Source organism: Camelina sativa, chromosome 9 (genome assembly GCF_030686135.1).
Source record: "Camelina sativa cultivar CO46 ecotype springtype chromosome 9, ASM3068613v1".
NCBI classification, from domain to species: Eukaryota; Viridiplantae; Streptophyta; class Magnoliopsida; order Brassicales; family Brassicaceae; genus Camelina; species Camelina sativa.
In genome coordinates, this window is record NC_141888.1 from 4691870 (window position 1) to 4714052 (window position 22183).

The following is a 22183-nucleotide window of genomic DNA, read 5'->3' on the forward strand; positions in this document are numbered from 1 at the left end:
TGTCCCTTCTTTACATCTATGATAGTACCAGCTGTAGCCAAGAATGAGCGTCCTAAGATGAGAGGATCACTAGGCTCTTTGTCATATTCCAGCACCACAAAGTCATTGGGAATCATGCAATCTCCAATCTTGATTAGAATATCCTCTAAAACACCTTCAGGAATTCTGCGGGACCGATCAGCTAAGATAAGAGATATCTTAGTCGGCTTGAAATCTGTCATCCCAAGTCTCACAACAATAGAAAGTGGCATCAAGTTGATAATAGAACCAAGATCGCAAAGAGAGTGAGCAAACCGTTTTGAAGATATAAAAAAATCAAGTACAAAGCTTCCAGGATCTGGTAACTTCTCTGCAATCCTACTCTGAATCACTGCACTCACTTTCTCAGAGACAACCACTTCTTGCTTCCTCTCGCATCGATCGATGCTGCTGTGTATCGGTCGATGCAACATCATCTACCAGATAATTGTCTTCTTCCTTCACCAAAATTGCATCACAAGCATGCTTGGGGTTCGACTCAGTTCTTCTTTTAAGAAATTCCTCTTGTCGTTTAACTGACCCAGCAGTCTGAATCACTTGATTCTCCAGCTTCTTAACATGAGTGTTTAATGCATCAAACTTCCCAGTCAGCTCAGTGTATACATAATCAATCTTCCCATTGAAGTTTACAGTTAACTTCTGTTGACCTTCCAAAATCTGTCCAAGCATTGATTCCATCTTGCTCTCTGAATTGGGTGGAGGGACGGGTTGGTAAGAAGAAGAACCATAGTTCCTAGTGAAGTTGTTGTTTGGATTTCCTGCGAAGGAATTCTTCTGACTATATCTCTGATTTTGATACCCAGCTCCATACACATAGTTGACATCTTCTTCTGTAGTCTCTGGCTTTAGCTCAAAAATCTCAACATCTTCAGCGAAATGGACTGACTTCTTTCCAACAAGAAGGTTATGCACTTTATCCAACTTAGCATTCACTGTAGCAAACTGATTTGAATCATGGCCTTCATGTGCTCTCTTCCATTATAGGTCTGCATTTTTAGTGATGTTTCTGGATGTTAGCCTTTTTATCAACTTTTCAGCCTCATCTGGGTACCTTGTCTTGAAGTTCCCATCACTAGCAGCATCCAAAGCCATCTGATACCTCCAGTCAATCCCGCTAAAGAAGATACTAATCAACTGCACCTCTGAGAAACCATGATGTGGACAGTCCCTCTGGTATGCTTTGAACCTTACCCAAGTAGCTTTGTAAGATTCAGCAGGTCCTTGTCTAAAGGTGGAGAGCTTAATCCTCAGCTCATCAGACATAGCATAATCATAGAAGTAGTTCAAGAATGCCACCTTGATGTCATGCCAGGTTGTCAGAGATCGTGGTTTGAGTTGTCTTAGCCAATGTGAAGCTTCCCCAGCAAGAGAGTAGGGGAAAAGCTTGCAGTAGAGATAGTCTCTATGACTCCATTAGCCTTGATGCTTGTGACTATATCCTCAAAGTGCTCAATATGGTCTAGAGGCTTCTCATGTGGCAGGTTCTTGAATGGTCTTTGTCCAACAAGAGCAAAGTAAGCAGACTTTAGCTCAAAATCATTCCTTGGGAATGGAGGAGGGACAATTGCGGAACGGTTCTCATAGAACAAATTTGGCCTGTTGAAGTCCGCAAGAGTCTTAACAAGCTCTCCATTGTTGTCCCGTCTAGGCTGAAGGTTCTCTGCATCGGCTCTGGCAATGTATCGATCGACGCCAACGTTGCGTCGGCCGATGCCATCTTGGTTGCGTCGATCGACACAACATGCATTCCCATCGGCCACAACAAGTTCTTCCTGAATAACATGTCCTTCAGCATCAAGTTTCTGGCTTTGTTCGTTGCGCACATGACCCTCTTGATCCCTCAAAACTCCAGCCGCATCTGGTCTCAATATGATTGGGTTGACCATCTTTGCTGATTTGGCTGCTTTTGTGTTATCACGCTCTAGTTGCCCTAACTCTTGGTTTGTAAGCTTAACAACTGGACCAGTAGGATTTTTCATGGTGATAGACTTAGGCATGTACCTGAAACACACAAGAGAAAATAAACAAAAGCGTGTGAGTAAAACAGAAAAAGAAAAATTTAGACAAAATCAAAGATTTTAATCTAATGGTGAATCAAAAGAGTCCCCGGCAACGGCGCCAAAATTTGATATGCTCAAATTTACCCTAGAGATACTCTCTCAAATTAAGAGATCAATTGTAGTATTTAGGGATCGAATCTACAAGAACTCTAGATTCACACAAAAGATTTAATAATCTTTTAATTATGCTAAATCAAAATATTAATTTGAAAAACAATGCAGAAACAGAAAATAAAAGAGTTGTAAATCAATAGGAATAAACGCTAGGCTTAGGGAAATTCTCAGGAAATCATGGAAAATCAAATCAATTAATTAAGCAAGCAGGATTCAGTAATTAAGCACCGTTCTTGAACTCTAAACATAACTGTAAAATAAATCAGTTCTCACTGCAAATATTATCTAAGTTTTAAAACTCAAAAATTCAAATCTCTTTGCAAAATTCAAGTTAAAAACCAGCAATAAAATCAAGTTTAGATAAGTTCACAAATTTACTAAATCAAATCTCTTTGCAAGAAGTAATTTTTCTCACCAAAGGTTTTTGTCAGGAAAATCAATTATATTCTCATATCAATCAATAATCCTAAGATCTAAATCCAGATGACAAATCAAAGATGTAGCATTAAGAACAACATATGGTGAAGAACAAGAAAGATAATGAATCCTAAATAAACAGATTTAATAATTCATAAATCCCTAATGAGAAACCTTAAACCTAACATAATCAATGAAACACAAAACATCTTCTGAATAAATTGCATTAAAAAAGAGAATAAAGAAGAAGTAAAGGAGTTTTGAATCTTCTCTGAAGGAGTCTTGATTCTTCTCTCCAAAAGCTCTCTATAATCTCTCACAAGGTTTTCTCTTAAAAGTTGCAGGGAAAAATCAAGCTTAGGTCTAAAACAATTACCAAAAATCCTATTTATATTCCTAAAAACGTCTAGAGACCAATTATGCAAATATGGAAAACTTTGGGGCAACTTTGTAAATCTTCAAAACTTGTGGGAAAACTTTCAATTCTTCTGCTGGATGATGCATCGATCGACACAAGCATCTGCATCGATCGATGCCTTCTCTGAATTCGTCTCCCAACTTCACAGCTTAGCCTCAATGCTTGATTGTGCTCCAAATCCTCCTATTTAGCTCCATTATGCTCCCATCCATGCTAAATCCTATAAAGACTCATAAAGACTCTAAAAGCACCAAAAATACTCTATAGATAAGATTTATATCATGGCTAAAATCACCTAAAAACCATGATATATCAATTTCCCTAGACTTAGCTTTTGCTTGCCCTCAAGCAAATCAAGAACTTCATCTGTGGAAAAAGTTTGAAAACGCAGAAACTCCTTTTCTTTTTAAAGTAATGCCATGATAATCCAAACCATAATCTATATGCTTAGCAGACAAATCCAAATCGAACCAACATGTACTTCTCCGTTGGCATTTGTAGTATCCCAAAATTCACAACATCCTTCATTAAGCCTTCATCGATGGGACTAATCAATTTGATCAACGTTAAGAACCTTCTAGACTCATTCGCGTACAATACCATAACAAGCAAGACAATATCTTTATAACCTGTGGTACTCTTTCTCTCCCCCAGACTTATTATATTATTATTATTCCTTTGAGCTTTGCTTTATTATTATTATTTTTTCTTATTTTTTTTTCTTTTTATCAAAGGTGTAAGCGAATAATGAGGTAGCAGTCGTAATAAATATTCTTTTATTTATTTATTGATCATCTATCGTGTCGATAATATCTATTAAAAACTGTTTATCAATGTTTTTTATAATTATGTTTATTGTTTTACAATTGTATATTTCATCTGAGATATTTTCAGAATTTTTAAAAGATATATTACTTCCATCTTCTATTATGTCTGGAGAAAGGTCACTACTAGGTTCTTCAACATTTTCGGTTTCTATTAATTATGCCCTGTTTGAAAATGAGTCGCAGGGACATCCATCGGTAAACAATTTTGTTTTACTTCTTTTCCAATTATCCTTCATCTTTTTTTTTTATCAGTTGCTGCGACTTAAATCTCAAAATTTTGGAGTCGCCAAATTAACTAACAATATTATCCATGCCTTAAATTTGCAGTAGCGATCGTTGCTGATTTTTCAGATCTGCGAAGAAGATCATGTACAGAATAATTATCAATATAAAAAGTAAATTCTACTTAGAAATTTATGGAATTAAATTTTTTTTTTTGTAAAATGTTCATATTTACAATATATAGTTGGTTAGAAAACAGTTGCCAGGTGGAGTCGTGACAGGAAAAAAAACAGGGCTTAAGTCATGTAGTCCGATGGTCTTCCACGTAGCCAAACGGTCAGTTAAAACGGTTCGATCATCGTATGCGTCATTGGGATAATATGTAACTAATGCCAACGGTGGACTAACATTTTTTTTCTGTCAAATTACATATACAACATAAAAAAACTGTTATTAAAGAAAAGAAGAAAAATCGGTATCACGTATATAGTTAAATCTATATTACTAAAGCAGAAGTATTTACTAAACTCAAATTGGACCATGACTTTATTTTAGTACGTTAGAAAATTACTTAATTTAATTAAATTATTCTATAATTATGATTTATCTAAATGACCATTATACCCCTTGCTCGACCACTTAATTACGACTGGGTCAGGACGCAGATCCTGTTTAACCCGATAATAGAACAAAAATCAACACGTAGATCCGTTTGTTATCCGGATTGATACTATTCAGATCGTGTATTTGGTTTGATTCAAGAATAACTATTTTTGTCGCCAAACAAAGATATAATCCCAATAAATAAGGAAACTAGTCTCCGAGTATTTAATGGTTTCAGTAATATTAAATATTAACTAGTACCATATACTTAATTCCTATAATTATTAAGAATATTAATAATAATGAGAAATCTTTAATACTTATGGATTTTAACTTTGTTACTTTCAAAATAATCAATAGATTAAATACGAAATTATATATATATGTAAACTTATTTGATTTGCTTTTATATTGTGAGATATTTACGGAAACAACAAATCAACTTAATACAATTAAATAAAAACAAATCATCATTTAGTTTAGATTTTTTAATATTTTCTTAACGAAATTATAGTAATTAATTATGATTAGTATAGATGGAAAGAATAAAAAACGCAAAATATATATATATGTAAAGTTGTAAACTAATTTACAGGAAATATATACTGTATATCCTACATCGACTAAATATTTTGGAATATGGTTCATAATCACTATAAATATATGACTAATATGTTTTGAGTACAAATAAGCAAGAAGCTTAATTTATCAGGTATCCAAATTTAATAGTTTAATTTGGTTCTATATTTGAGCATATTTAAACTTTTAAAAAGTAAATATATTATAATATATTTACGTTTAAAAAAAAGATTATAAATATTTAAATTTTTATAGAATGTTTAAATTATTATAAATATTTGAATTATGTCGAAAGTTTAAAATATTATAATATATTTAAGTTTATAAAATATTTAAATAATATTAATATTTTTACTCTTAAAAAATTTAAAATATAAAAAAGTTTGAGTTAAACCCGTTAAAACAGATATTTTTATAAACTATAAATTAAATTGGTTTTTTACAATTTTGCTGAGATTTGAAATATCAAATATTAACTTCTAAATGATAACCTAAATATACCTAATCTCACTATACATACAATGGTTTCCTAAACATTGAAATATCTCACACTAAATTTTAACAAGTAATTTTCCTCTTTAGACGACAAACTAAAATAAAGAAAAGCTCACCTTCTTATAAAACTACTATCCAATATTGCGGTATGTCTATCTTTTTAAAAAACTATTATTCAATATTATGAAGTATCTATTTTCTTACAAAACTACTATCCAATATTGTGGTGTGTCTGTTTCCGTGAAAAGCTATATTTTATAAATTATTTATTCTATTAAGATTTCCAATTTACGGTATAACCCCAAATATACAAATAAACACTATATAAACAAAGAAAATAAGTTAAAATAAAAAATTATATTACAAAAATACAAATTACAAAAAAATAACTTACAAAATATATAATTTCGTGTTGTAGCACGGATTATCACCTAATTAAATATTATATGTAATGAGTTTGTTTCATGTTATATGGGTACTCGAGTAGAATAGATACGTCCAACATTTATGATGAGATGGGCTTATCCTCTTCGATGGGAGAAGCAATGGCACTTTGCGTGTCTGCCGCAGAAATAGCAACTCGTCCATTTTATCTCTATTCCATACCATACGTGTCTACCTTTCCTTTTGTCAATTCCTCCCCAATTAATTTACACAAAAATTAAATACTATTTAGATTTTCTTGTACATTATATTAATAAAATGAATACTCTAAATTAATACAATGAATTTTATTTTTATTTTTTAGTTCTATATTTTTTCCCTCCAAAATTAACAGACTAAAATGAAACCAGATAATGAATAATTTATGAAACCGTGGAACAACATATCAACTTGATTTGTATATTAGTATTTTTTAGAGTATGAACGCGTATATGATATTTGTTTTTACATAATTTTATTATTTTATTGTCGTTGAAAAACAATTGATGGAAAATAAATAATTTTTTAAAAAAAAGAAAACTAAATAAATTTAAAAGTTTTGTGTTATAGTATAATAATGCATTATAGTATCCAGTTGTGTATTTCTGTAAATTCCTATAAAATCTAAAATTATAAATTAAAAGTGATCAATAAATCACTTTCTTTTCAAATACTCCACACTCCACATACTCATATATTAACACTAAACTCCAACTCGTACTTGTGATTTTTAATTATTGTTTTGTTATTATTAGTAATTATATTCTAGACATTTTTAATAACAAAAATATATAGATTACAGAAATTCTAAACTATTATAGGTTTTGTTTGCTTCGAAGCGTTGTCACGCGAGCTTGTGATCTTGAAATACCGTATTTATTTATTCGGATTCGTTGCATGAAGAAAAAGAAACAATTATTATTATATTTTTAATGATTATCACTGCATGTTCAAGATATGGGTGATGTCAAAATACATGAGAAGGATATGATGAAGGGAACTTTAATTATGAGGAAATCGGCAAACCAAAGTTAAAAAAAAACAAACTTTATCAAAACAGGAAAAAACCAAATAATCTAAAATAAATACTTATTTCCAGCTTTAAAGTTTTTTCTAAAAATATACAAATATATTTGTATAGATTTTATGTCGGTGAATATAGAAAAGAGTAAATTAAACACAGTTTTTCATTCAATCGTAAATAATATTTTCTGTTGTATTTGTCTTAAACACCTATCACATTTTTAGGGGATCGATTGAGTGACTAGGATTCCTAGTCGGTATAGTGTTCATGAAAAAAGATGAGGGAGTCTCAAAAACTTTATAACGCTAGCTAATACTTGATGTATTATCTTCTAAATCCAATTTTGTTAAAACAATTAAGATTTGTACATTCTAATCAGTTATTACATCCATGCACACGTTACAAGAAAATCTGGTTTTAGCAACTACCATTTGTGACTCTTTTTCAGTTGCAATAAAATTGCAATTATTTAACGAGTCATGTAAGACTATTTACCAACCAAAGTGAAGATAGAAGCAAAATAGTCGCATATTTACAGCGGACAAAATATAGTCGCAAAAACATCTCATTTTGAGACTGTTCAATAACTGTAATTTATTAAAAACAAAGCGTCACAAATTAGCAACAATTTTGTAACGTATAATCTGGTCACAAGTTTATTTATCCATAACTTGTTATGAATTTGCAACTCCTATTTTTTGCAACAAAGTTGCTACCACCTGTGCGACTACTTTGCAACTACATTTTGCAACTGTTAAGCGTCTAACACCTGAATTAGATACTGTTTTACGACTCTTTAGCAACTCTCAATTTTTTGAATTTGAAATTTCACATTAGATAAATGTTAACATGTTTCTATACACATTTCCACTTTGAATTGATCAATATCAGCCATATAAACTTTGTCATGGTTGTCCAAAAAAAAAAAAACTTTGTCAAAGTTTTCCATTTCAGTATTTAGACACAAAAATTTCATAATATCTAAATCATTATAAAGAGTTATATGTTATTTCTTAAGAAGGTTTGCAATTTTCATAAAATTGCAAAACAAAGATATGGAAACAATATTTTAAGCTCAAAACTATTTCATATACTCTATAAGACAATCATGAGTCCATATTGTTAATTGATATCAATAAAAGTGGCAAAAAATGATAGATTTCAAAAATTTATATTGTGACTAAAGTCTAAACGTCACAATAGAGTAACACTTTGCGACTCTTGCTATTTGCGACTATCTTGATACTAACTTTGCGACTATTGTGCAACTACTTTTGCGACTGTTTAGCCTCTAACACCTGAATTAGATACTGTTTTGCGACTGTTAAGCGTCTAACACCTGAATTAGATACTGTTTTGTGACTCTTTAGCAACTCTAAATTTTTTGAATTTGAAAATTCACATTAGAGAAATGTTAACATGTTTCTATACACATTTCCACTTTGAATTGATCAATATCAGCCATATATACTTTGTCAAAGCTTTCCATTTCAGTATTTAGACACAAAAATTTCATAATATCTAAATCATTATAAAGAGTTATATGTTATTTCTTAAGAAGGTTTGCAATTTTTATAAAATTGCAAAACAAAGATATGAAAACAATATTTTAAGCTCATAAACTATTTCATATACTCTACAAGACAATCATGAGTCCATATTGTTAATTGATATCAATAGAAGTGCCCAAAAATGATAGATTTCAAAAATTTATTTGTGACTAAAGTCTGAGAGTCATAATAGAGTAACAATTTGCGACTAACTTGTTACTAACTTTGCGACTCTTGCTATTTGCGACTATCTTGACACAGTTTTGCAACGAATTTGCTACTGCTCTGTGACTATTGTGTTACTCTATTTGATAGTTGTCCCATATTTAGTATTTTTCCCAAGGTTTAGGCGCATAATATTCCTTCCATATTTTTAGTATGTTTCTCTTTCGCGACCAATTTGCGATTCCTCTTCATTAATTACAAGGCTAAGAATCCATTTAAGGTTTCTTTATCTCTTTCTAATTTTCAATGAAGTGTCGAAAACCTCTCAAAACTCTCTTCTTCTCCTCTTGAATCTCTCTTATTTTCCTCCTGAATCTCTCATCTTTTCCTCTCAAATTGCTCAAATATATCCTCTTCTCCTCTCAAATGTCTGGTGCTAGAAAGCCTAAGGCTCGCGGAGGCAGATCCTTAGGAGGTGTTAGGGTTTACAATGGTTTGACTACAGGGGAACCCAGTTCTGCCGCAGGTAATTGGCCCTCCAATGGTTTGACTACAGGGGAACCCAGTTCTGCCGCAGGTAATCGGGCCTCCAATGCTTCGACTTCACGTGGAGGTCGAACGTCGTCTCACTCCTCTCAGTCCGTGACTAACTCAAATAGAATTATGCCGTCTCAGTTTCCGCTGAGGACACAACCATCGCCTCCTGCTTCTCAATCACCGCCTCCTGCTTCTCAACCACCGCGGGTTGGTCCTCAACCACCGCGGGTTGCTTCTCAACCACCGCGGGTTGCTTCTCAACCACCGGCTCCTGTTCCTCCAATCATACCAGAACAACCAGACCTAAATATGGAAGAGGATTACGACGAAAAAAACCCCAATCCTACCGAAGAAGAAAACCCTAATCCTAATCCAGCCCAAGACTACCAAGAGATGTTAGATGTTTTGCTAGCTCTTCCAGGCCGACATCATCTACCACTTCTGTCTGTCGATCCCATCCCCGGCGTTGAGTCTCTATGGTAATATCTCTTTGCTCTTAGTGTTAGGTTAAGATTGTTTTGTTGTAGGTTGAGATAGATTGTTTTGTTGTAGGTTGAGAATGATTTCTTTAAGTTACATCCGCTTAGTGGTAGGTTGAGATTGATTGTTTTTGTTGATTAAGTTACATCCGCTTAGTGGTAGGTTGAGATTGATTGTTTTTGTTGATTAAGTTACGTCCGCTTAGTGGTTTTGTTGAGACTGATTGTGTTTGATTGCTTGGTTGAGACTAATAACTTGTTTTTGTTTGATTAAGTTTAGTGTAGGACTGCTTTGTTTGATTAAGTTTAGTGTAGGACTGCTTTGTTTGATTAAGTTTTCTTTACTTTGTTTGCTTAGTTGTCTTTAAGTTACATCCGCTTAGTGTTACAATGTTTTTATAGAGACTAATACTCTGTTTTTGTTTTGTGACAAGTTTAACAGGCAAAAAGAAAAAATTTCTCGGGTGATTACTGTAATATTTAGAAGGAAATTCGATGGTCCTTACTACAGTTGGAAGGTTACTCCTACACCCATTCAAGAGAGATATTTCAAGACATTTGCGGTAATGTCTTATAGCTTTCAAAGTTTTATTATCTCTAATAACTGACTTAGTATCATTATTAACTTAACTCATTTGTAATATGTAGCGGAAGTTCTATTGGGATATTGGGATAACTGAGCTTGTTAAAGAGGGGTTCTTAAAGATAGCCAAGAAACGAATGAAAGGCATTGTTAGTCAAGCTAAAAACAGTGGTAAACAACCTATTTGGATTCGTGGAGAACTTTGGACTGAGATGTGTGCTCATTGGAACGAAACTGATGTAATGGAGAGGAGTTCAAATGCTTCACAGTGTAGAAAATCCGATCGTGGTGGTCTTGGAGTCCACAAACACCTTGCCGGTTAGAAATCATATGTGCAAATTCATCAAAAAATGGTAATTTAATATTGCTTCCATGATTTTAACACATTGCTTCCATGATTTTAACACCTTGCTTCCATGGTTTTAACATTTTACTATTTCTTTGTAGGAGGAAGAATTGGGCCGTCCGGTATCATTTAGCAAAGTGTTCATGAAGACACATACTCGAGCTGCCGGATCATTTGTTGATCAAAAAGCTAAACAAGTAGCTGAGACTTATGAGAAAACATTAGAGGAGAAACTGTGTGAAGTGGACGATGATGGTCCAGAAAATTCAGGGAATTCTTGGAGTCCACAAACACCTTGCCGGTTAGAAATCATATGTGCAAATTCATCAAGAAATGGTAATTTAACATTGCTTCCATGATTTTAACACATTGCTTCCATGATTTTAACACCTTGCTTCCATGGTTTTAACAATTTACTATTTCTTTGTAGGAGGAAGAATTAGGTCGTCCGGTATCATTTGGCGAAGTGTTCATGAAGACACATACTCGAACTGCCGGATTGTTTGTTGATCAAAAAGCTAAACAAGTAGCTGAGACTTATGAGAAAACATTAGAGGAGAAACTGTGTGAAGTGGGCGATGATGGTCCAGAAAATTCAGGGAATTCTTCTGAACGTTCAAGTCATCGTACTCTCAGCATTGAGGAAAGGAATGAAATCTTTCTTAAGGTACTCTCAGCATTGCTTTCTTAATCCACATTTTGGTTTTCATAATCCGCATGGTTTCTTTATTTGCTGAGCATTTTGGTTTCTTAATACTTGTTTCTAGCCTTGACTAACGAAATGCTTTTGTTTTTCTTTGTTTTAGTGTACTCAAACAGATGAGAAGGAAAACTTTTTTGGTCTTGGATCTCTTGTTGAGACACTTAGGAAAGGGAAAAGGAAGGAAAGGTATGCAGAATCTTCTCCATCAACACCAACACTTCTCGAGCTTCAAGAACAACTTCGCAACAAGATAGCTTATCTAGATGCTGAGAATGCCCAACGTGATAAGGAGCATAAATAAACTCAAATGAAGACCGACGAGCTTCTCATCTACATGAAAGAGAAAGATCCAGGATTTGAGACTTTTATTGCTTCCTTGAAACCAAGAGTACCAGCAACAACACCAGCAACCGCACCTGAAGACTCCACATCTGAAGACATCATACCACCATCCACCGTGTGAGGTACTCACCAGCCACCGTGTTAGACTCAACACCAGCCACCACACTTCTTTCTCCACTTACTCAAGTTCTAAACATTGTCTTTTCTAAAAAAACATGAATTGCCTGTTTGATTGTATTACTTGTTTTGCTTTAGGATGATCTTTTTGGATAATGAATGATTATGATACAATCATTATGCTAATTTTTTTGTTTGATGAATGATTATGATATCTTTCTTAATGATTTGGTTTTCAATTTTAATTTATTGTGATTCTTTCCAAATTTGATAGATAAACAAGTTTATTATATGCTAAAATATCACCAAATTGCGACCAAATTTATTTCTGTAAAACTATCAGATTAGTGGCAAAATGGTTACTAATATATGAGGACTACTTTGCGACGACCAACTAAGAAGTCTTAAAATGGTCACACAATTTCATCACTAATTTGCGACTGACTTGTAACTATGTTTACGACCGAAAATTCCTAATATAAAGAGTCTGTAAAGAGTTACTTATTGGTGACTATATAACAGCGTCATAACTCAGTCGTAATTTTGCTTTCATGTTGACACCAAAATTTTGCGATCATTTTTTAGTGACCATCTCAAATAGTCGTTTATTAGTCGCAAATTAGGTGTTTGTGACTGTTTAGCAACCAATATTGGAATCGCTAAACACATATTTTCTTATAGTGACATAGGTAGTGAATGGTAACACAACTAAATGCGTAATTCAAGCAAAAAGTAGAAAATCGCTAATAGGTCACCATTCACAGTTTTGTTTATCAATTTGCATTTTGTTTCATTAAAAAAATTGTACAGTGTGCGTTATTCAAAACATGCATAACTACATCTAAAAGATCAAAAACGCACTTCAACTTTTCAATGTAGACAATACCATGCGTATTTGAAAATCCACACCCAACAGTTAATAATATCATTTAATAATAATAGAACATGTGTATAAAATTAAACATACAACACAAAAATATTATCATACACAATTCTTTTATATCACTCAAAAAGTTGGTTTTATTTTCTTTTTCCTTTTTTCATTCAAGTATCCATAATTATTTGAAAGTATTTTTTTATAGTTGATTTATTATTATTATTAGTTCAAAAAGTTAAGCTTAAAATGTGTAGTTATGTAATTAAGTTATGTTTTAGCAAACAATTTTTTTTGACAAGTTTTAGCAAATAACTAATAAATGCAATTTAATTATTTGAAACAAACAATCAATAGTTTATTAGATTAGATTTATAATAATAATAATAATAAGAGTAATTATTATTATTATTATTATTATTATTATTATGACTTTTTAGTAATATGTAAAATTTATCATAAATACAAAATTATGTCCAAATATAATCAATTTTAGCGATATAAATGTGTTTTTAACATATATATATACTTTATGAACCGCAATTATGTTTTTTACCATTCAAACATTCTATTGTAACCTGCAAATAGTTTTTTTCACCAATCAAATTTTATTATGTACCGCTGACTTTGTATAAACCGCACTTGTCCCGCAAACCGCACGTACCGCAGTTGAACCGTACCGCACTCCAAAACCGCTTTTCCCGCACAACCAAAATCACGGTCACCATTCGGACCCATAGTGTAGATAACCTAATATGCCATACTAATACGCCGTCCTCCAATAAATTCATTAATATATATATATATATAACACATATAATTGCGAAAGTGTAGAGATAAAGCAAGAGACATTATTTAACATATAATCATTGATAATGAAATTAATAAAATATGGATACGGCCGGTTTTGAAAAATTTCGTCAGTTTTTTGATAAAAACGGAAAACAAAATATATTACAAGAGTTTTCTAAAAAAATTGGTCATCAAACACTATATAACATAGGGTTTTATCATTAAATTTAGTTTTTGACGACGGTTTTAAATTAGTCACAATCCAGAAAACAAGTACAATATTATTACTACTAAGCTAACTTACTAAGAATACCGTACACATAACCTGTCGAAGTTGTAGTTGAAGGCACCTTTAATCTTTCTCTTGTAACACTTGTTTCTAAGTACGTAATATAAAATCAGAAGTTTTAGCAAAAGAATAAAAATCTAATAGCATACTGAAGGGGTATGTTGAATATTATGGACACGGAGACGAGCTGTTCGTCAATAACAAAAGAACCAAACTGTCTATAATCAAAGGGACATGATCATGCGTCCTATTTTAAAATCTTGTTGTTAACATCTAAACTCGTTAGTTTGGTGATAACTCTAACTTACAAGTTAAATTTAATCATGATCATGGTATATGTTTATAATTCAGTAGGCATGACCACCCGATATCTTGCGACCTATAAATTTATATATACGTACTCTTTTTATATATCGGTATCAAAACAATAAAACCTAAAGAAATTGCCATATTGGTATATGTTTATAGTTAATTTCCTTACAAAAAAGAGTAGGACCACTAAAATAATTGGACATAGAGATCGGGCGATACTATACACAACACACGTATGTGTACACAAGATAATCATTATCATTTCCAAATTTTTGTCATACATAAAAATATGTGTGTGTATATATATATATATATCTACTAATTATATATATGTGTATATATTATAGGGAAAACAAGAGCATATTTACAAAAGAATATTCGATTTTGCATTTTTCATATTTTTTTGATGGGTCTGTGTGTATACATGACATCATTGGATAATGTTGATGTAACCTTAAATTTGTTTTTTCACTTTAATGTTTATCTCTTTTCTTTTGTTATCCACCTTTAATATTATCTTTATATACATTATATGTCTATAGCTAGTTGCAGATTAATTAGCATACAGCATAAACAATCACAAAACTAAAACACTTTTCATCATATATAATATTTGTGAATTAAAATGGCTACAGGGTTAGTTAGAAATTTTAATAATGGTCTTAATTAAACACTTAAAGTATCAAAACAAAATTATGTATTGATGTGTAATATGTATGGTACTCACTAACTATAAAATTATCTACCATCACAAATGCTTGAATAGTTGAAAGGGTTTTTGCATTGCGCCATTGCGGGCATGCAAAGTCCTATGGACCATCTCCATGTGTGTCCCACGTGATAAACGGGTCCCAATTATTCTCTCTTTATTTCAATTTTTTTTTTTGGTATATCTTTATCAATTTTGTTCACAACAGTTGGGAACAATGTCGACTAGTTGAAGCTAGAAGTGGCGTTTAACCACACGAAACTAAGTATGTATATTAGGCTTTTTAGCAAACTAATCAAACCGAAGTCTAACCAAACTAAAAGAGAAGCAAATCCGAAAACATGTTTTTAAGAATTCTCAATGTCTCATCTTGTTTAGCTATTATTTTTGGTCGAACCCGATACTTTCACTACATAATATATTCCAAACAAAAAGAATTTCAGAGTACAGAGAACCATCATATTAATGGAATCTGTCATAGAATTTAGCTTTAAGTAAATTTTGATGATGAATATTTAGTTCAAAGACAAACAAACATATTACTCACCACTAAAATTTAATCATCCCTCTAACTAAATAATCAACCATACATAATCAATATTTTTTAAATCAAATATAAAGAATTTATTAGAAATACCTCTTTCGGGATATCCTTTTCAAATATACTTTTTTTGAACATTTTAATTTTTACTCTCTTTTACATAATTACAATATGTTAAAGTAATTTTTAGAATTTTTTTAGGTTTGGATTCTCTATTTTACATTTAGGATATAGTTTTGAGGAGTTAGAGTATTTGGAGTTTAGGGTTTAGAATTTAGTTATTTTATACATAGAAAATGAGTATTTTTGAAAATAGACAACATGAAAAGGTATCTAAAAAAAGTGAATTAGGAAAAAGGATATTTTTGAAAATCTCCCTAGAATATAAGACTCAACCGATCACCATAAAAAACTCTAACCCAGCAAAATGACTTTGGTTAAAGATTATTTATATATAGTCTTATAACAACCCGTCCCGTGAACCCCACTAGCTTCCCGCTAGCCACCCTAACGGATCCCAAGCTGGCCCTGCAGGGTTGTCACAAGTCTTACTAAATCTAAAATAATCCTAAAGACGGACATGAGTAAGGCGTATGATAGGGTTAAGTGGGGTTTTGTCGAGGCTTTATTACGGAAGATGGGATTTGCGGAAAAATGGATTTTGTGGCTAATGTTTTGTATCTCTTCGGTTGAGTACAAAGTTCTTCTCAATGGTCAACCAAATGGATTGATAGTCCCTAGAGAGAGGTTTACGACAGGGTGATCCTCTTTCTCCGTACTTGTTTATTTTTTGTACAGAGGTGCTGGTTGCCAATATTTGGAAGGTGGAGGAGGATAAGAGGATTATAGGTATTAAGGTGGTAAATAAGTGTCCGCCAATTACACATCTATTGTTTGAGGATGACAGTCTTTTTTCTATAAGGTTGATAAGGATCAACGTGGGGTTGTTTTGGATATTTTAAAGTAGTACGAGGCGGTCTCGGGACAGCAAATAAATTTTGAGAAATCTTCAATTCAGTTTGGTCATAAGGTTTACGAGTTGGCTAAGGCGGAGATGCAGGGGGTCCTAGGGATAACCAACCTGGGTGGCATGGGGTCGTATTTAGGTCTCCCAGAGAGTTTGGGGGTCCAAAACAAAGGTTTTCTCTTTTGTTAGGGATCGGTTGCATAGTTGGAAAACTAGCTGGTCAGCAAAATTGCTGTCAAAAGGGAGGGGGGAAAGAGGTAATGATAAAGTCTGTGGCGACTGTTGAACCGACTTTTGTGATGTCTTGTTTTCGATTACCAAAAACAATAACATCCAAACTTACGAGTGCAGTGGCAAACTTTTGGTGGAGTTCTAATGGCCAGTCTTGCATTATGCACTGGCTAGCTTGGGAGAAACTATGTTGCAGCAAGCAGTTGGGCGGTTTGGGTTTTAGGAGTGTTGATGATTTTAACACAGCTTTGTTGGCTAAACAAGTATGGTGCCTGATGGAATATCCAGACTTACTATTTGCTAGGGTTTTTAAAAGTAGATATTACCGTAATTCAAATCCTATGGGTGGAGAAGCATCATTTCAGCTAGATCTCTGGTAAACAAAGGACTTATTAAAAAGGGTAGGCTCTGGTGACTCTATTTCTATATGGCATGATCCCTGGATTCCAGCTCAATTCCCGAGACCAGCTTTAAGCAAAGATCCTTTCAAGGACCCCAATCTTTGATTGACTCATTTGATCAATCGACAAACGAATACTTGGTGCAGGGATTTTCTCCATGAGCATTTTGATCCTGTGGATGTCGCTTTGATAGAGGCTTTACCTTTAAGTAGTTGCTCGAAGGCGGATTACTTAGGTTGGCATTTTACTAAAAATGGAAAATATATGGTAAAATCCGGGTATGAGGTGGAGCGCTTAGAGGTCCTGAGTACCTTTCAGGCTCATGGGTCTGGTCCAGGGATTACTCCTCTTCTTGCTAAGGTTTGGCAGGCTCACTGTCCACCAAAATTAAAGCATTTTATGTGGCAAATCTTGACGGGCTGTATTTCGGCATTGGTTAATTTGAGACGACGGGAGGGGGGGGGGGGAGGTGGACTGTGATGTCGGCTGTGCACGGTGCGGGGCTGATAAGGAGAATATTAATCATGTGTCCGCCGGCTTGCCAGGCCTGGTCTTTAGCTCATGTGCCCGGTGGGGCCGCACCTCTTTCCGACGAAGTCTGTGTATGCTAATGTGGATCATTTTTTTGGGTTCTACAAATTTGGGTTCACAGGTCGCGGCTTTCCCTTGGATTATGTGGTATATCTGGAAAGCATGGAACGCCAGAGTTTTTGAGAATCAAGTTGAACGACCTGATGAGGTTGTCCGGGTGGTAGTAGGTGAAGCCAAGACTTGGCAGTACGCACAGGGGGAGGCAGAGTCAGACGAGATTTCCTCCTACCCTAGGGGCTTGTCTTCTTGGATTCGGGGAAGTATTACCCCCTACCTTCGATTTATTCAGGACATCCGTGTTTTGTGGATGGTTCTTGGAAAGCTACGGATTCTTTTGTAGGTGCATGATGGTTTTGCTCTTCTTCACAAGGATCATCACCGGTTCTCGAGGCTACCAATTACCGGAGGAGTTTGTCTCCGTTACATGCAGAAGTAGAAGTTTTCATTTGGGCGATTTGATGTATGATTGGACATGACTTCCGGGATGTGGTTTTCCTAACAGACTGTTCAGACTTGGTGAAGATGGTGTCTTCGCCTCATGATTGGCCATCTTTCGCAACATACCTCAATGACATCAAGATTGACAGGGAGGAGTTTTCTTCTTTTTCTTTGATTCAAGTCTCTCGAAATGCAAATGTAAGAGCAGATTCTTTGGCATGCCAAGTGCGCCTTTCTCCGCATCATATTTTGTTTGTAAACAATTTTCCTCCAAATTGGCTCGTTTGAGCTTATTCTTTTTGTTGACAAAAAAAAAACTAAAATAATCCAGTATTAAACCGAAGCGAAATTATTTTTCTAAAAATATAGCTACTTTTTCATACATTAGTGTAGTTTAAAATATGATTCTATGTGAATGTAATTTGTGAAGTCTAGTTGTTTTACCGAATTTATGTATCTTTTTTTTTTCACAAGAGATCTTTCATTCATTCTAGGTAGAATCTCAAAGAGGTGGGTTCGAAACAACATACAACAATAAAAGCAAAAGGAAATAGAGATAGAGGCTCCATAAGTTTTTTAAAGGGAATTTCAACTTGTGGGAGTTTAAAAATATTTGAAGAGTCTATTAGGACCAAAGCAGATTCGCCCATGAAGAAAGTCTTCGCGATATCCTTGACCAACAAATGATCATAAAAAGCTCTAGCGGCTGACGCAATCAAGCGTTGAGAAAGCTGTTTCTCAAAATTTATGTATCTATTATACGAATAATGGGACATAACCTCCAAATATATAAAAAGGGCATCTCTCAAAATTTATTATTTTAAAAATTATTAATAATAGATAAGAACATGTAATTTAATAGTTTGTACTAATATGTCGATGTATAGGCAAATAATAGTTTACCTTTTTCCATCAATGATTTACCTACTAGATTTTAACCTGCGGTACATCGTGTGCATATAATTTTTATTATTATTTATATTTTCTGCTGTATTTATTTGTTAAATATTGGATGTTTTGTAAATAGAAGAAAAACTAATTTTTCCGGCCGTTTGTACGGCTAAAAGTTTATATTAGTTTTGTAACATGCAATATATATCATGACCATTTGTTTGTTATATTTAGTCTTTGAGATTCTATTTCGATTTTTAATTATTAGAACAAAAATAAGGGATCTAAATACATAATAAATCATTTATACGCTATGATTTAGTCATATTTTTTCTAATGATTTAACGATTTTACACAATCTTGGTTAAATCAACTTGATTTTATATGCCAAATATTCTAATATTAATAGTGTTGAAAAAATAATAAAATGAGGATTTAACCGGGGTTAGCACAAATTTAATGATATTTTATTTTAACCCGGGTTAGCACAAATTTAATGATATTTTATTAATTCCAACATGTCCTCTTTATAACTCATTTACTATATAACCATATTATATAGTATTTTAAACTTTTTTAATTTTACATATTCGTAATATTTTTAAAATTTATTAAGTTAATATATATTAATTATAATATTTAAATAAATGAATCAAACCTCATAGGTATTGGAAAACAAAATGGGAATCAAATTGTAGTTTTATTTGTTTGTAAATGATTCAGAGATAGAGTATTTTCGAAACATAATAGAAGGTATGGTTAAATATATCAAAGTTTTTGTTTTTATATTAATTTTGGTGTAATTTTTTAGTTGGAATGAAATGTAAAAAATATTTAGAAAACAAATTCTAAAATAATGTTATTTTTGGAAAATTTTAGGAATTAACTTTATAAATAAATTTTTCAATCTTTTTTTTGTTTGCAAACAAGTTTTTAAATAAGTACAAATAAAATGGTCAAACCCAAAATGTACTTTATGGCCAACTGATCCTTAGATGAGTAGATTTTTGTTTTGTGATTTTCTAATAAAAAAATTATATGTTCTGGTATCAAAAAGGTTTAAAAAATAAGGTTTAAAAAATAAGGTCAACTTAAAAAGAAAAACATATAAATTTTAAATGGTTGGATGAAATGATAAATGTATATTGCATAGCTCTGTTTTAAAAATCGGTCTCGGCGGCCGATTAAACGCTGGAAAAGCGCTCGGCGGCACATAGTCGCCGCGATTTTATACAATCGGTTTAGAAGTCGGATCTTTTAAAAAAAACTTTTCTTTTTGGTTAAGGTATATCGAAAATCAATTATTTATAACTAGAACTATATATTCTGGGTTTAAATATACTGCATACCAATCAAAAACTGATGAAAAAATGGAATAAATTGAAGAGGTTCCAACCTGAGTTGAACCTAAGTTGTTTAACCCAAGTCTATGAAACATTAACTACTGGACCAACTGTGTTTTATGCTGTTAAATGTATAATAATAAATATATATTATTAAAAAAAATTCTAAAACTAGTTCTTGATTAATTCTCTTATAATTTCCGTTTAATTAATTAATCGCTAGACGGATATCGATGGCTCGACTAACGCCTAGCGAGTTTTAAAACATGGCTGTATTGTATTCATTCATAGTACACTTTACAAAAAGTTTAAAAGAAACTTAAAAAAAACTCATCATAAATCTTGTTTATCTGTTACGGGTTTTTTTCATTAAAGAAAACTAAAATAAAGAAGACTATTGCTTACGTAACTTAACGGGTCCACCAAATGACGATCCTACCCTTCACTATCTCTCTCTCTCTCTTTTGTTAACTGGAATCGATGAATGAAATCGCTATAAATACGCTCTTAACGTTACTCTTCACTTGGCTTGCTCACAACAATCCAATCTTCTAGATCCTTCTTCCTTCCTTCTTCAACTCTCTCTCTCTCTCTTCTTCTTCTCTCTCTCTATACAGTTATGGTTACATCTTCGTCGAACTCAACAATCAAATTCCTCTGTAGCTACGGCGGAAAGATTCTACCTCGTTACCCCGACGGCAAGCTCCGTTACAACGGCGGTCACACTCGCGTCCTCGCCGTTCCTCGCTCCATCTCATTCTCCGGTTAGTGTCCCACTCCCCTGATCTCATTTTTTCCGGTTTGTTAATTTTTTGATTTTCCAAATAAAAAATACGAAATCGGTTTTTGAGGCGGCGCGTGTGATGCGTGTTAACAGAGCTAGCGTCGAAGATGGCGGAGATGTGCGGATCTACAACCGTAACGATCCGGTGTCAGCTCCCGACTGAAGATCTCGACGCGCTCGTTTCGATTACTTCCGACGAAGATCTAGCGAATCTAATCGAAGAGTACGATCTCGTTTCCTCATCTTCTCCGATGAAAATCAGAGTCTTTTTAAATCCACCTAAATCCGCCGCCGGATCTAAAAAATCATCAACGATCGCTCCTCCTTCGTTAGCGTTACCTTCATTTTCAACCACCACTACGACGTCATCATCTTCTACTACTTCATCTTCTTCATCAAGTCCTAGATCTCCGTCGCTGTGTAAACCACCGCTTCCTCCGTCGCCACCGAGGATGACGACGACAGTGAAGAATCCATGCTACGGTTGTTATGTACATCGTAATTCGAGAAATATCTACCTTGTTCACAACGGCAACCACTGGCAATAACATCACCGGAAAAAAAAAGATGTGAAGGAATCATCGGAATATACAATTAAAAAAAAAAGTTGGAAATATATCTTCTTCGTTTTTTTATAAAATGAAAATGTAAAAGAACGAGAGAGATATAATAGAAGGGTGTGTGTACGTGTTCGTGATCTGACCGTCGCCATTAATGAAATCAATCATCCCAAAGCTTTTTTAGTTTTTGTTGGTGATGATGATGATGATGAATTGGGTGAGTTTGTTTAATTCCTTCCTTCTTTTTCTTTTTTTTTCTTTTTCCGTTTATCTTACCGTCACCCCGTCTGAATTTCGCCGTCATCGTTAACCGAACCAGTCCACCACGTGTCACCCATACCTTATCTACTCGTCCGTTACATTGTTCTGTTTTGTTTTGCTTGAGTGGTTAGTTACCGTTTTGCCGGCGTTATTATC

General features: G+C 33.3%; 2 protein-coding genes and 1 non-coding gene across 3 annotated transcripts; all 3 read left to right on the forward strand.

Moving 5' to 3' along the window:
- The first annotated feature begins 1186 nt into the window (after positions 1-1186).
- Positions 1187-1293, forward strand: LOC147937730 (small nucleolar RNA R71). Its single transcript, XR_015567685.1, has one exon. It is a non-coding gene; the product is annotated as a small nucleolar RNA R71 (small nucleolar RNA).
- Positions 1294-9362: 8069 nt separating this feature from the next.
- Positions 9363-11885, forward strand: LOC147937731 (uncharacterized). Its single transcript, XM_087465236.1, has 5 exons — positions 9363-9952; positions 10395-10515; positions 10601-10853; positions 11412-11548; positions 11688-11885. Exons 1-5 carry the CDS (start codon positions 9363-9365, stop codon positions 11883-11885), a joined length of 1299 nt encoding a protein of 432 aa, XP_087321362.1.
- Positions 11886-20895: 9010 nt separating this feature from the next.
- Positions 20896-21979, forward strand: LOC104710453 (RAF-like serine/threonine-protein kinase PRAF). Its single transcript, XM_010427065.3, has 2 exons — positions 20896-21186; positions 21300-21979. The coding sequence occupies exons 1-2, from the start codon at positions 21042-21044 to the stop codon at positions 21752-21754; spliced, it is 600 nt and encodes a 199-aa protein (XP_010425367.1). The 5' UTR covers positions 20896-21041; the 3' UTR covers positions 21755-21979.
- Positions 21980-22183: the final 204 nt, after the last annotated feature.